Source organism: Moschus berezovskii, chromosome 13 (genome assembly GCF_049115385.1).
Source record: "Moschus berezovskii isolate FMDL1 chromosome 13, NW_MosBer_1.0, whole genome shotgun sequence".
NCBI classification, from domain to species: Eukaryota; Metazoa; Chordata; class Mammalia; order Artiodactyla; family Moschidae; genus Moschus; species Moschus berezovskii.
Window position 1 is genome coordinate 11090140 of NC_142472.1, and position 13150 is coordinate 11103289.

The 13150-nt window shown below is 39.0% G+C and overlaps 1 protein-coding gene across 1 annotated transcript in view; it reads right to left on the minus strand.

Moving 5' to 3' along the window:
* Positions 1–13150, minus strand: part of UBAC2 (UBA domain containing 2) — a 171050-nt gene that overhangs the window by 55072 nt on the left and 102828 nt on the right. The window contains exons 5-6 of the mRNA XM_055426606.2: positions 8232–8355; positions 4738–4785 (exon numbers count right to left, since the gene is read on the minus strand). Coding sequence (XP_055282581.2) covers positions 4738–4785; positions 8232–8355 — 172 coding nt within the window. The remainder of the gene's footprint in view (positions 1–4737; positions 4786–8231; positions 8356–13150) is intronic.

The window sequence follows — 13150 nt, forward strand, 5'->3', positions numbered from 1 at the left end:
CCTCATTTTCAATGAACTGCTAGAAAATCATCTCAATCCCTCAGGTTCAACTGAAAACCTTGGGCATTGGATGATGATCTGCTATGCTGAACCCTTCCTCTGGTGAGGTGGGAGAAGAAATCTAAGGGAAGAAAGAATAAGGAAGAAGAAAAGCAAGCGTGAAGAGCAGAGAAAGATGTGAAAAGGAGCGGAACCAACTCTCATCCTTATTCACCTGGGAAACAGGTCAGGGCTCCAAAACTTCCTCCAAAGAAGTTCTGATTTCCACAGTGGATTCCGCTAGGTCCGTGAGCTTTTTTCCCTTAATGATTTATCATGGAAAGCCCATCAACATAAGGTTCTGTTTGATGCTTTTTCTTTTACAGTTACCATCAGACAATGTTTTACTTTTTGTCTTTAAAACTCTTGTGGGGGGAAGAGAGACAGGTAAATTACAGCCCACAGATGAGCCATCCTGATTCCGTCAAGGCGGCTTAACTCTAACCTTCCCCGCTTCTGTGACTTACCAACCCTATTAAGACATCTATAATCTCACACCATCATCAAGTTTTTGTTTGAAAAGCTGTAAAGATTTACTCTCTAAAAATCTACACCCACTGCCTACAGAAAAAACACACAAACTCAGACCACGTCCAAAGTCCTAATGAATCTGGTATGAATCTATGTTTCTAATCTTGTTACTGGCTAGGACAGATTTTCTTTCACACTATGGTGACTTGATGGTAAGATAATCAAAGTCTGATATACTGTACAGAGCAGGTGACAAATGCAGGAAATGGCTAGACTGTGAAAGGGACAGGTTGATGGGGAGAAGCCAGAGGCTGAGAAGGACTGGCCTGCCTCTTCACCTGCTCTCAAACAGCTTGAAAGAGGACCAAACGATGATAAAGACATGAATTGTAAAAAGAGAAAGACTGGCAACAGCAGGCTCTTTCTATTTTAATCATTCCAGAATCAGCTCAGGCCTGAGACTTCAGCTTTTGCGACTTAGGGTACATCCCGGTGGTAATGACTCACTACTATGATTCAGAGGACGGCAGAAAATGAAGAAGTGCAGGGCTACCAACAGCCTGAAGGCTTTCTGCAGAACCACACAAAGAACTCAAAGTTCAGTAAGTAAGCACTGTTTTCTTTAAGGAGAAGAGTCTTATTAACATGTAACAAATGTAGTGGAACTGTGGAATATAGAGCGACTTCCTCCAAAGAAGGTCTCTCACAAAAGACATGAAGAAGAGGGGAAAAAAAAAAGACATGAAGAAGAATAGTAAGACATGAGGTGGGAATAGGACTCAAGGAGGTGCAGACTAATATTTCTGAAGGACCCACTTAAATGGAAATATTTCACTTGTGTACTGTATCAATTATTATACAATTCTGCCAACTTTCAAGGAAACAGTTGTATTTTTAGGCATTAACTGTTGGTATTCAAAGCCAGAACTGTCGATGGAAGAACAATGCAATATTAAAATAGGTATCAATGTTACATGTGAGTAATCTCAATCTTTATGCAAATCCAAATGCCCCTTATACTTCCTGAGCAGCAACTGGAATCCCCGAGGGATCGCAAAATGGATCCTAGCTGTTCTGGGCAAATCGACTCATTATTGCTCCTTGAAAGCTAAACACACTTCCCTAACCCCCCTCCAACCAGGAAAAATACTTAGTCCTTATTCTTTTCTGTGACATCATTCCCAACCTAGCAAAATACTATACTAACGGAATTTACCCTCCTTCTCCTCTTTTAATCAGTGGGATATTTTAAAGCTGGATATTCAGAAACATTTCTAATCATGAAAGGATGGGTGACACAAGGAGAGAGAAAAATTGGTCTAAAGCAAAACAAATCAACCCATAACTAAATAAACCCAAAGCTGGCAGCTTTTCAGAAAAGCATGAGTAAAGGGTTTGGTTTCTATGACAGCAGATAACACATTACTTATGTTTATACAAATGTCTCTTTATAAGAAAAAAAAAGCTCTTTCTCTTAAAAACACAGATTGAAATAAAATTACTTCCTTACTACACACAGTATGTTAGGAGAACTACTGATTTCAGAGCTAAAAGGTGATATTTTATCAACAGGTTTTCTAACATTCCTCCAAAACACTGAACATTATCTGTGCATTTTTTGGAGAGAGTAAAAATTTTATTTTATTTTTAGTATTTTAACATTAAAAAAAACACCAGAAAACAAAAAAAGGAAGTTGCTTGATAAATATGGGGAGAGGAGAAGTCACGTTGAGCAAGCGACATCTGGGACAAGCTGTGGCTTTATGAATCTCAGACCTCGATCCTATAATCAGTGGTGTGTGAACCAAACACTCACAAACAACCCCCTCCTTTATAATTATCCTTATCTAAAGTATACCATATTATATTAAACATTTCATAATAAAAGTGTGCTTTTCTGGAAAAAGTCAGAAACAAAATATTCATTAAATTCAAAACAAGCACTAACATCTATGGTATAATGTGAAGGAAAACTGGGGTAATTATCACTGACACTATTTATTCAATACAATTAGTATCATCTAGCTACGGTGGGATAATAGTAAAGAACAAGGTTGATATGAAGATTTATCAGATTGTGTAATGGTAGGAGGTCTGTAACCCTGGTTGAATTACTTACAATAAAGTGAAGACTGAATTGGTTCAGAGGTATTTATTAATAATGGGATTATTCTAAAGCTACATTCATCTGAAAATTATATTTCAAATATTGAGCAATTCAATTCACTCTTCTGAATGTTAATGTTAAAAATTTGTTAAAGTTCTGATTCCTTTATGAAATTAAATCAGCTCCTTACCACCTGTTAAGCATGTGTACTAGAAAAGACTGACCACAACACACAAACTTTAGATTTTAAAAAGACTAGAAAGAGATGAGAAATGCAACCTTCAATTCTAGAGCACTGAACGTCACAAAGTGAAACTTTCTGAGGTGGTATCAGGAACTTATTTGAAAACCAGGAGTCTGCAAACAGAATAAAGAAATAAAGTGGGATGTCTTAAAACAAATGAGTCACACAGTGAGTTTATATTAAAGAAGGGCTCAGATAATGAGAGCAGATCAATCAACAGAAAACTAACACAATGAGATGTAATACAATAAGGTACTTTTCAAATTTTTGGATGTTTTAGGGAAAAAAGGACTGAAGATTATCACTGTTAAGAGAAACAGAATGTATCACAAATGAACAGGCTGCTCTCATTATGAAAGCAATGAACTCTCAACTTACTGTCTTCAGGTTGGTTAAAAACCTGCCAGTCAAGCTGGCAGATCAAGTGGGGATGAGATTAGTTGGGGCAGAGCCTGGCCACTGTGCCTCTCAGGAGCAGAAAGACCCCAGGCTGTCCTTAAGTCACTACAAGTCTTAATACCAGATGGCTCAGATGGTCTGAAGACCTCACAATGGAGTTCAGCTCTGTGGTCCTGAAGCCAATCTGGGCATCAGTGGAAAGTGTTTCGAGAGGGGGAAACAGAGTGACTTCAATGCTCGAAACTGTGGCTGGAAACTGCGAGGAGTGAAGGAATAAGTTGTATATGAAAAGAACAAACACAGAAAAGGGTTAATACAGACAGCGTAAAGGAAGGACAGAAGTGAGCCGGCTTAAAGTAATGACCCAGTGTCCCATCATACTATTCACCCAGGAAACAAGAGTAAGTAGTGATAACTTACTTAAAATGTCTACAGTGGAATGCATGGTGGTGGTGGTGGTGATGCTGGCGGCTTAGTCGCTAAGTCGAATCCAACTTTTGCGACCCCATGGACTGTAGCCCACCAGGCTCCTCTGTCCATGGGATTCCGCAGGCAGGAATACTGGAGTGGGTTGCCAAGCCCTTCTCCAGGGGATCTTCCTGATCCAGGGATCAAACCCAGGTCTCCTGCATTGCAGGCAGATTCTTTACTGCCGAGCCACCAGGGAAGCCCAGTGGAATGCAAAGTTATGTCCAAATCCTTTTCCTTTGATGTTATACATATCCCTGTGAATCCAGTCTGTAACTGTCTTAGTCATGTCCAAGAAAGAAATTAAAACTATGTTTCACATATACTAGTTATAAACTTATTTTTTTATAGAAATCTCGGAGTTCGAATTTAAGCCATGGATGAAAAATAAAGCTCAATTTCATGCTTTAGATTCCTTCTCGATACCTCATAGAGTTGAAGATATATGTTAATTAAAATAAAACAAAACAATACAGAGCACGGGGGTGGGGAAGATGAAGCTTCTGTGTGGCACACAGATGAGATACCACCCAAACCCTTCAGCTAGCTCCCTCTTCCTTCTCCAGCCACACACCCTGACAAATCTTGCATCAGTTCTCATCCACCTGACTTTCCACTTAACCTTATTTTTCCCCTTGCATGACCAAGTCTCTTTCCGAAAGAAACAAAATATCTCTCCCTGCTTTTGGCAAATCTGACTTCTTCATTTTCTTTTTCTGCTGTTTTTGTCCTACTATGAGCTCGACTACTGCTAATGTAATTTAAAAATAACACGGACAAGAAACTCAGCTAAAACTTTCATTAAAATTACCTTGAAAACTGAGACAATCTGGCCTCTTTTGTCTCAATGATCCATGTAACTGGCTTTTTCATCACTACGGAAGTAGCTCTGAGATGGAATCTGACACCTGAAGACAACTGAATATGACCCATAATCTCAATAAGACATTTTCCCTCAAGTTTCTTCAGGAAAGAGGGGAGGTGGGGGAGGGGGGAAAATCACACTTACAAGTCCACTTATGGCTACAATCCAGATGTAGGAACCAGAGGTGAAAAGCTATAAAAGAAAAAAAAGGCAACTAAAAATGAAATTCAACTGCCAGTCACAGCATATTTACTTTTACATAATTAAAGTCATTATCATTTATGTTGTCTTAATTATATATATTCTTAATCTAAACAAATGGAAGATTACCAAATACTCTGTTATATAAAGGAAAATAATATAACAATTTTTCTTTTCTTTCCTCTTCTACCAAGACCTCACTCAGCTTTTTGATAGCCTAAAACAGACTGGTTGAAACCAGCCCACTCTAGTGCAAAGAAAAATAAGTGAAATTCAAGCACATGCTTGTTTACAAATGGACATTAATTGGTTTACACAAAGTAAAATACTATATGGACAGAAATTATTAGCATTAACAACACGGAAAATATGTAGTCGCCACCCAATGCTTAGTGTCAAGTAATGACATGTATTATAGCTCATATAATTCTCTTATTTTAATTTCTTATTATTGCTACTCTAGTTTTAGATGGAAGACATCTATCAGCATACAGGTCCTGGCCCAATGTTGCTCTGCTGAACCACTGATCCTCTCATTCCAGTTTGGCCCAGAAAAGAGCGAACCAAGTAACAGGCCTCAGAGTTCAATAATGGCAAAAGTAGTTAGAAATGGGCTTCATGAAATCTCTGCCTTTTTCAAATCATTTACATCCAAGGATTGTGTTCAGGGTTTTTTTTTTGTTTTGTTTTTTTTTAGTCATAAGACATTTCCCAAGTGTTCCTGCAAGAAAGAAAGATTCATAGACTAGTAACAGGATAATATCGGGACAACTGGTAAAATTTGAATAAGACTGTATCAATGTTAACTTCCAAATTTTGTTAACTGAACAGCAGTTATGCAAGAGAATGACCTTATTTATAAGAAATACACTGAACTATAATATTAATATTGAAATATTTAGAGAATAAAATGAAGTCACACATGCAGACTAAAAAAAAAAGATTTGTATCTTAGTGTTTGTTCACAATTAGATCATTAGATCATTAGATGGGGAGTATAAGCATTTCTGCTCACAGAGAAAGAAGCAGGTTCATTGCTGACATCAGTGCCAGATGAAAACCTCAAAGTTGTGCACATTTATCAGGGACAGATAGAAAAAAAGATACATAGGAAGAAGACAGATACAAAGGTAACAGATGCAAAGCACAGGTAAAAAGGAGTCTGACAAGCTGTGCTCTTGTGTTAGCTCATGGAGAAATGAGCACTGGCTGAAACTCTAACCCCGTGATCTAAAATTTAATCCCTGGATTGAGAGTGGATGCTTGTTCAGTGTGAATGACTTTGAAAACAACAAGAATGAGAATTACGTGGAAAATCACTTTTCTGTCGTCTTCTTCCAAAAGTACAGAGAACAGTAATACTTCCACAGCATTTGCTGTGTGTTTTCTCTCACTGCTGGCCTCCCCGAGGGGCAAGTGCTGAATCTCAAGCTACATTTTATCCTCCATGGCCCCCAGCACTGGGCATTACATGACTGGCTCTTGAGCCCTGTGTACTTCAATGTCCCTTCACAACTGTCTTTGCTCTCCTGATAATGACTAAAGTCATTCAATCACTCATCTATCATATGTCCCTGGTTTCAAGAAGTTGCTGAGTAAGAGAGGCATGGAAACGAGTGTGAAGGTTTGGAGGGGAGGGAACAGAAGTCTGGGGAATAAAAGGTTCACACTCACGTCAAGGTGGGGGAAGGGTGGGAGTCGATACTAGATGGGCAAGAAGAAACCCTGGGTGCCATTCATGCTAAAGAGTTCAGATTTTATCAAGAGGCCCGGGGCATCTCCACCTCTACTTTCTGCATCAACTTCTACCCCACCAAAAAAAGAAAAACGACAAAACAAAACCACTCACAATCTCAGAAAAACCAAAGGTGGCAGTCATACATTATTAAATTAGGCAGTTTATTATTAAATTATTAAATTAGGCAGTCATACATTATTAAATTAGGAACCAACTGACTTAGTTTCTTATTACCTGTCCTGATTACCCCCAAAACCCAATGCTACAATCTCTAAATCTTCAAATGACCATGTAAAATAGATATCCTTGTTCCCACTTTATAGGTGGGCAAATGGGGGCTCAGAAAAAGTGATGGAAAAGGTAAATAATTACCAGAGCAAGTACTTAAACCAACGTCCACTTGGCTCCAAAGACTTGCCACAGTGCTCCACTGAATTCCTGCTCTACAGGTAATGAAACAATGCTTTCCACCCTCAAAGCTGCTCTCTAACTAGAGCCAACATGAGGACCAGAGGTTTCCATGACCCAACCCAAGTATCAAGCTTGAGTCTGCCATGTCAGAACTGGAACTTCGGTCACTGCCCCTGGTCCAGGGGACTCTGTGACCATTGCATTCTGCCTTCTGTTGGAACACCTTAAAAAGAATTAAGCATGCCACTACAAACCCTAGTAATAAGAGTAAAACGTGGAAATGGGCTCTTAGGTTTTAAGAGTATTAGAGAGGACAAAGGGGAGTGTAAAGCTTCGTAGGTGAGAGATGAGGAATAAACATATTTCATGAGAAATGGTTGTAAAAGTGGTAAGGAAACACCCACCCCAGATGGGCCATTGATAACACGTGAGAGCAGACAAGAGAAGGTGGAGGAAATGCTAAAGGTTAAAAGGGGAGGGAGGAGGGCACTGTACAGTGACACTGGTATCCGGTTTGATGTGTGTGGGATAAGGAATGTTATGAGCATTGACAGTGGATCAAAGGCCAAGCTACATATGGTACCACAGGGAACAGCAGAATAAAAGCTTACACTAAAAGGTGTGAGAGGGAAAGAAAAGTGACAGGTGTAACGCTACAGGTGGAAAACTGAAAATCACACGTATCTTCCATTCCTGGGCCTGGAACCTAGCAGAGAGCAATCAATATTCACTGAATGTTGGTAGAGACAATCTTTTTCGATTTAAGTCAAATAAGTCCACTAATGGCCATCGGGTCAAACCATTTAGCGAATGGTGACAGTGCAATCAGCCTGTCGCAGCACAGGAGTTATGAGGCTGGCAAAGTATATCTGGTTCCTGCTTCAGAGCTTTATTTGTGACTCTGTATTCAATGAATTAATTTTGGCAGTGGCTTTCCACGTTCTGCCTTCGGACTGTTCTCATGTTTCCACTTCAAACTGCGATTTTTGAAAAAGTACTTACACGCAATTGTACAACAAAATTAAAATATTTTCCACCGATACAAATTACAGTGAAAGCGCTTATCAGATTTCTAAAGGCTATGAAAGTATTCTAGTACCTTATATACCTTGATGTTCTCGTTCTGTAACACTTCCTTTGAACGTTTGATACAGATCATGAAGCCAAACTCATGGGAAAAAAAACTGTTTTTCAAGGAGATCAAATGAGAAAAAGACCAAAAAAAAAAGAAAAAGAGAGAGAGACAGATCTGGTTAAAGAAATGTGAACAGAAAAATGTATACTGTACCTGTAGTCCCAATATATAAATCAGTGTCTTGTTTGTGATGGACAACGGGCCCAGAATATGTGCCACTTGGACTCTTGGGATGGAGCAGTAAAATGGTACAAAGAGAGCAAACACAGGTGCCAGGCTATGCAAACAAATAAAAAAAAAATCACTATGGTATAATGCTCAATTTACAACACCAACGGCAAATGTATATCTGAAGTAACACTGCTTATCGTTTTATTTCAGTCTGAAAGCATGATCTTATTAGGTATGCAAGTTGGTTTCTATATGTACAACACATCCAAAACAATTTGTACGTATATATAATATTTTATGAGGACTCTAACTGTCTAATTTTTGTTAACTCTCCCAAAGCTATTGCAAAGGAGTGGTTTGGCATCTGCTAATGAACTATCAGTACTGTGAGAAAATGTAAAGCTGATGCTACGTTTTCTCCTCATGAATGACTTGAAATCTGATGAAAGCAGCGAGGCAAACCAAAATCAAGGAACGTTACAATTCATCACGGTAAAATGCAAAATCTTCAAGTCAGACTTTGTCCAATTACATTTCACTGCAGCACTTGACAAGGCTCGCGCTCTTGTCCTCCCTTTCAGAAATGTCTTCCTGATTTTGTTTTAAACCCTGCTTCTTGCTGGTTTACCCATGATTTCTTCCAGCTCTCTTCTACCTTCTCCAGGGTTCCATTGAAGCCTTTTCTCCTTGCTCCAGTCTCTCTCTGAATCCTAAGCCCTTCCATGCCTTCAACTAAAAAAAATGAAGTGAGTCCCCAAGCTGTCTGACTGTCCCCTCACCTTGGCTATGAAATTGAATACCTTCAACTTGACATACTCAAAAGTTACAAAAGTCTTTCTGCATGAAGACTTGCTTCTCTTGAATCCATCTCCTAATACTGCCAACATTTTCTTCCCCCAAACACAGCTCTGATCATGTCACACCCCTGGTTAAAATCCTTCCTTCCACAGGCTCCCAGTATCCAAAGAGGAAATTCAAACATCAGCATGAACTAGCAAACCCTGTGATTCTTTCTTACCAGTGTGGTTTCCTACAACCATCCTCTTCTCCTTCCCGTGATCTGGCCCATCCCCTCTCATCGCTTCCCCGTCCAGATGCTCCCTGGGCACCTTAGCCTCTGATGACTACTCACTGATGCAGGTTATTCTTTCAACACAAAAGTGTCTGCTGCACTTTTCTGCTTAGGAAACTTAGCTTATGGTGTACGACAGAGCTCAGCTCTGCCCAGTGATTTCTCCAGCCCTCCTGGTGATTAGCTGCTCTCCTTTGCCCCTGAAGCTACCCCAGTTTCACTGTTTGAGTGAATCAGTGAATCAACCGCCTGGGCACTGTGTGAGAGGCAGCAGGCCAGGTACAGGAGCTCCATCAGCACCTCTAAGTAGGAAGCAGTCCCTAACCTCAAGGAGCTAGCTCCAGGATTGCAAACACACATTCCCACCAGGGTAAGCAGGAGACATGAATGAGTCCTGTGGTTTGGACACACACTCAACACACACTCTTCATTAAACAACTTGTTAATTTAATTAGTCTTTTATTTCCTTGTATTTTGGATGAGTGGCATCACACAAAGAAATTATTGCATCATAAGGAAAATGCAAGAAATACTTTTCACTTCCACAAAGAAATGTTCTCATTACCATTTCTGTGGAAACAACAGGTCCCTCTAGAACATTTCCCCATCTTTGATAGAGAATATGTTATTAAAAAATCATCCACTGTCCTTTCTACTCTTAAACAAAACAAAAAGCCAACACATGCTAAAAATGAGGTAGATGGCAGCACTCTGAAACTTCTTCTATTTGGTACTTGCTGAATAAATGAATTTCTCTTTAAAATGGTAAAACCATACAGCAGGATTTGTCTTTTGTTTTAAAAAGCCCCTTTTCTTGCTTTATTATTTTGAATGGGATTAAAACATACAGTTTCATAGACACACTCAAACTATGGCCTACTGGTCTCTTGGCAATAGTAAGAAAACCCTATTTTGATAGCACTTGAAGTTTCTGACTAAGGAACATGTCTTTAGGTACTCAATTTATAGAAGGTCTTCTGTTTACATTTAGCAATAAAATGTAAAGAGTGAAGGTACAATAAAGCATCTCAGAGTTCTTACTTGAGGGTACATTTCAATGTAAACTAAGAAATATTGATAGGAATTTTAATGACCACAGTTCATATCTTACATACCAACAGAAGAAGTTTCAAAATTCCTTAGAAGTTATTCATCACTATGTAGTTTTAAATGATGACTAAATCCTAAACCACATCTACCCAATATACAAAAGCACATATTTCAGACCATGGTGGTACAGGCTGCTCTGCAGAAAATTTCCACTGCTATTTCTATACACAGTGAGTGTTATTAGTCACTGACCAGTCTTTCTCTTTTCCTTATTTTACAACAACATTTGTTCTTTATATTGTCAACAGTAACTCAGCTTGACCTTTTCATATTGAGAACAGCTAACTTCTGGAAGTCCTATGTGACTTAAGCATACAGGGCTGGAGTACAGAAAGGAACACATGATATAAAGGATTCATTCACTAATGTCACTAACATTTGTTGAGTATCTCCTATATATTCACAACTGTGCTTGACAGAACAAATAAAATAGAAGCACTCAGGTCAGGTCACAAATGTCCATCTTACATTTTCTATGGAAAAAGGACAGTGACTCCACTTTTATAGTACAACTAAGGAAATCCTGGTAACTTTCAACAATAAAAAATAAAGCTTGTGAACTCATGAAACTATCTCATTGTAAACATCAATAGCATCTCAAAGGACAATTACCCTGTCACCTCTTCTTTATACACCTGACTACTCGAATACCAAAAAAAGGGGAGATCCAGTTTGCCAGAACATTTACTTTACCTAGACAAGTTCATAAAATAAAAATGCTTTACTTAACAAAAATTATTTTGAAAATTAAAAGACAAAAACCCCATCAGGATGGCTTTTCAACAAACTGAAAAACTTCTCAACAGTGTTTTCTTCAAGGCTTCTTCAATCCAAATTTTTTTTCTTTTTTAAATTATGAAGCATGATAATATATTTACAGGAGATTTGAAAAATACAGAACAAAGTTACATATAGTTTCACTATATTTTACAATTATTTTTTAAGTAGAAAAATTAAGGTTTTTGGTTGTAGTTTCAACATCAAACTCTCAAAAATTAATAGAATGAATAGACAGAAAAGTAGAAGGACATAGCAGATGTGAAAAGCACTATGAACAACTCAACATAATTAAGATCTATACAAATTTCACACAACAGGATACAAATTCTATTCAAGTTCCCACAGACTATAAACCCGGAGACACTGGAACATATCCAGGGACATTAAACAAGGTTCAAAAATGTCATGGTCTAAAGGAGTCTTCAAACCAAGTTTGAAAGGAACTAGTTCTGTAAAAGTTTATTACACTGACCAACCAAATCATAAAATCTCTGTACTTTCCCACTCAGAGAATTTTTATACTAAGAGTTACCTTGGTGATCATTTAGTTCAGTACTTTTATTTTACATAGTGGCATGGAGTCCCAAAGAACTTAGGTGAGCGTTACTCTTCTGTTTGATAAGGTTTCTCTATGCATCTTCAGCACGGTAGAGCTTATAATAACCTCAATGGAATAATACACTGAGAGGCTAAAAGTGCTCAGCACTTTGACAGAATCCTGGAGTGGAAGGGTCTGTGAGGGCAGAGTCACAAATCCCTACCAAATGATTCAATTCTCTCTACAACATCCCTCCAAACAGAAACCTGGTTTATGCAAGCACCTACAGAAGAGATGTATTTCCCAGGTGGCTCAGCGGTAAAGAATCCTCCTGCCAGTGCAGGAGACTCCAGTTCGATCCCTGGGTCAGGAAGATCCCCAGGAGAAAGAAATGGCAACCCACCCCAGTATCCTCGCCTGGGAAATCCCATGGACAGAGTAGCCTGGCGGGCCCCAGTTCATGGGGTTGCAACAGAGTTGGACATGACTGAGCACACAAAAACAAGAGGCAATGTGCCCTTTTTTTGTTTTTAATCATCCCAGCTTTTGAGAACTGCTTCCTATTCTGACCTGAGAGCTGCCTCCTGTGACCTCCTCTTACATGCCTTCCTCTTACCCTCTGGAGTTAGGAAGACGGACACATGCAACCTAAACCCTTTATCGTGACCATGAAGATAATGATCACATCCCTGCCAAGCCCGGACACGCTCAGTTCATTCAATCTCTTCTTCTAAGACCTGGGACCCAGAGCCCGCACCTCCCGGGCAGGCGCCAGGTCATCCATGCCTTGGCAAAATGCAGTTTCTTGAGCTCACTGAGAATGGCCAGATCGTCTCTCGTATTCTGAGAGCTCTATTTCCATTAATTTAGCCTGTAAATCAATTTGCATTTTGATATCCATGTGACACTGTTGGTTTAAACTGAGTCGATTAAATCTTGAAGGTGAACGGCACAGGTCTGTGTGCATAACAGGTGATTCTAGCTGTAAGATGCCCCTTCAACCCCTCCCTGTTAACATGGGTTCATGCAGTCACTGATCCAATCGGTTGGTCTCCTGCCTAAAAACAACAGCTAATCATTATACACATGCAAAAGAGCATTTTCCTCCACTCACCACCGAAACTTCTATTTCTTTCTCATTAAGCTGCTGATAAGATACAGAATGAGTAAACTACTCCCTGCACCAAGTTTCCAGACAGAATTGGCAAAATTGACATTTTTCCCTTAAAACACGTTAACACTCATACTTCACACGTAATATGGATACAACATCATCAGAAGCTATATTCCTTTTTTCCCCCCCTGGTTAAGGTTTATTTCTTCAGTCTCTTCCAAAGAATGTTTTTTTTTAAACTTAAATCTTTATAGAAAAATTTATAAAGTTCCATAGATATCAACAAC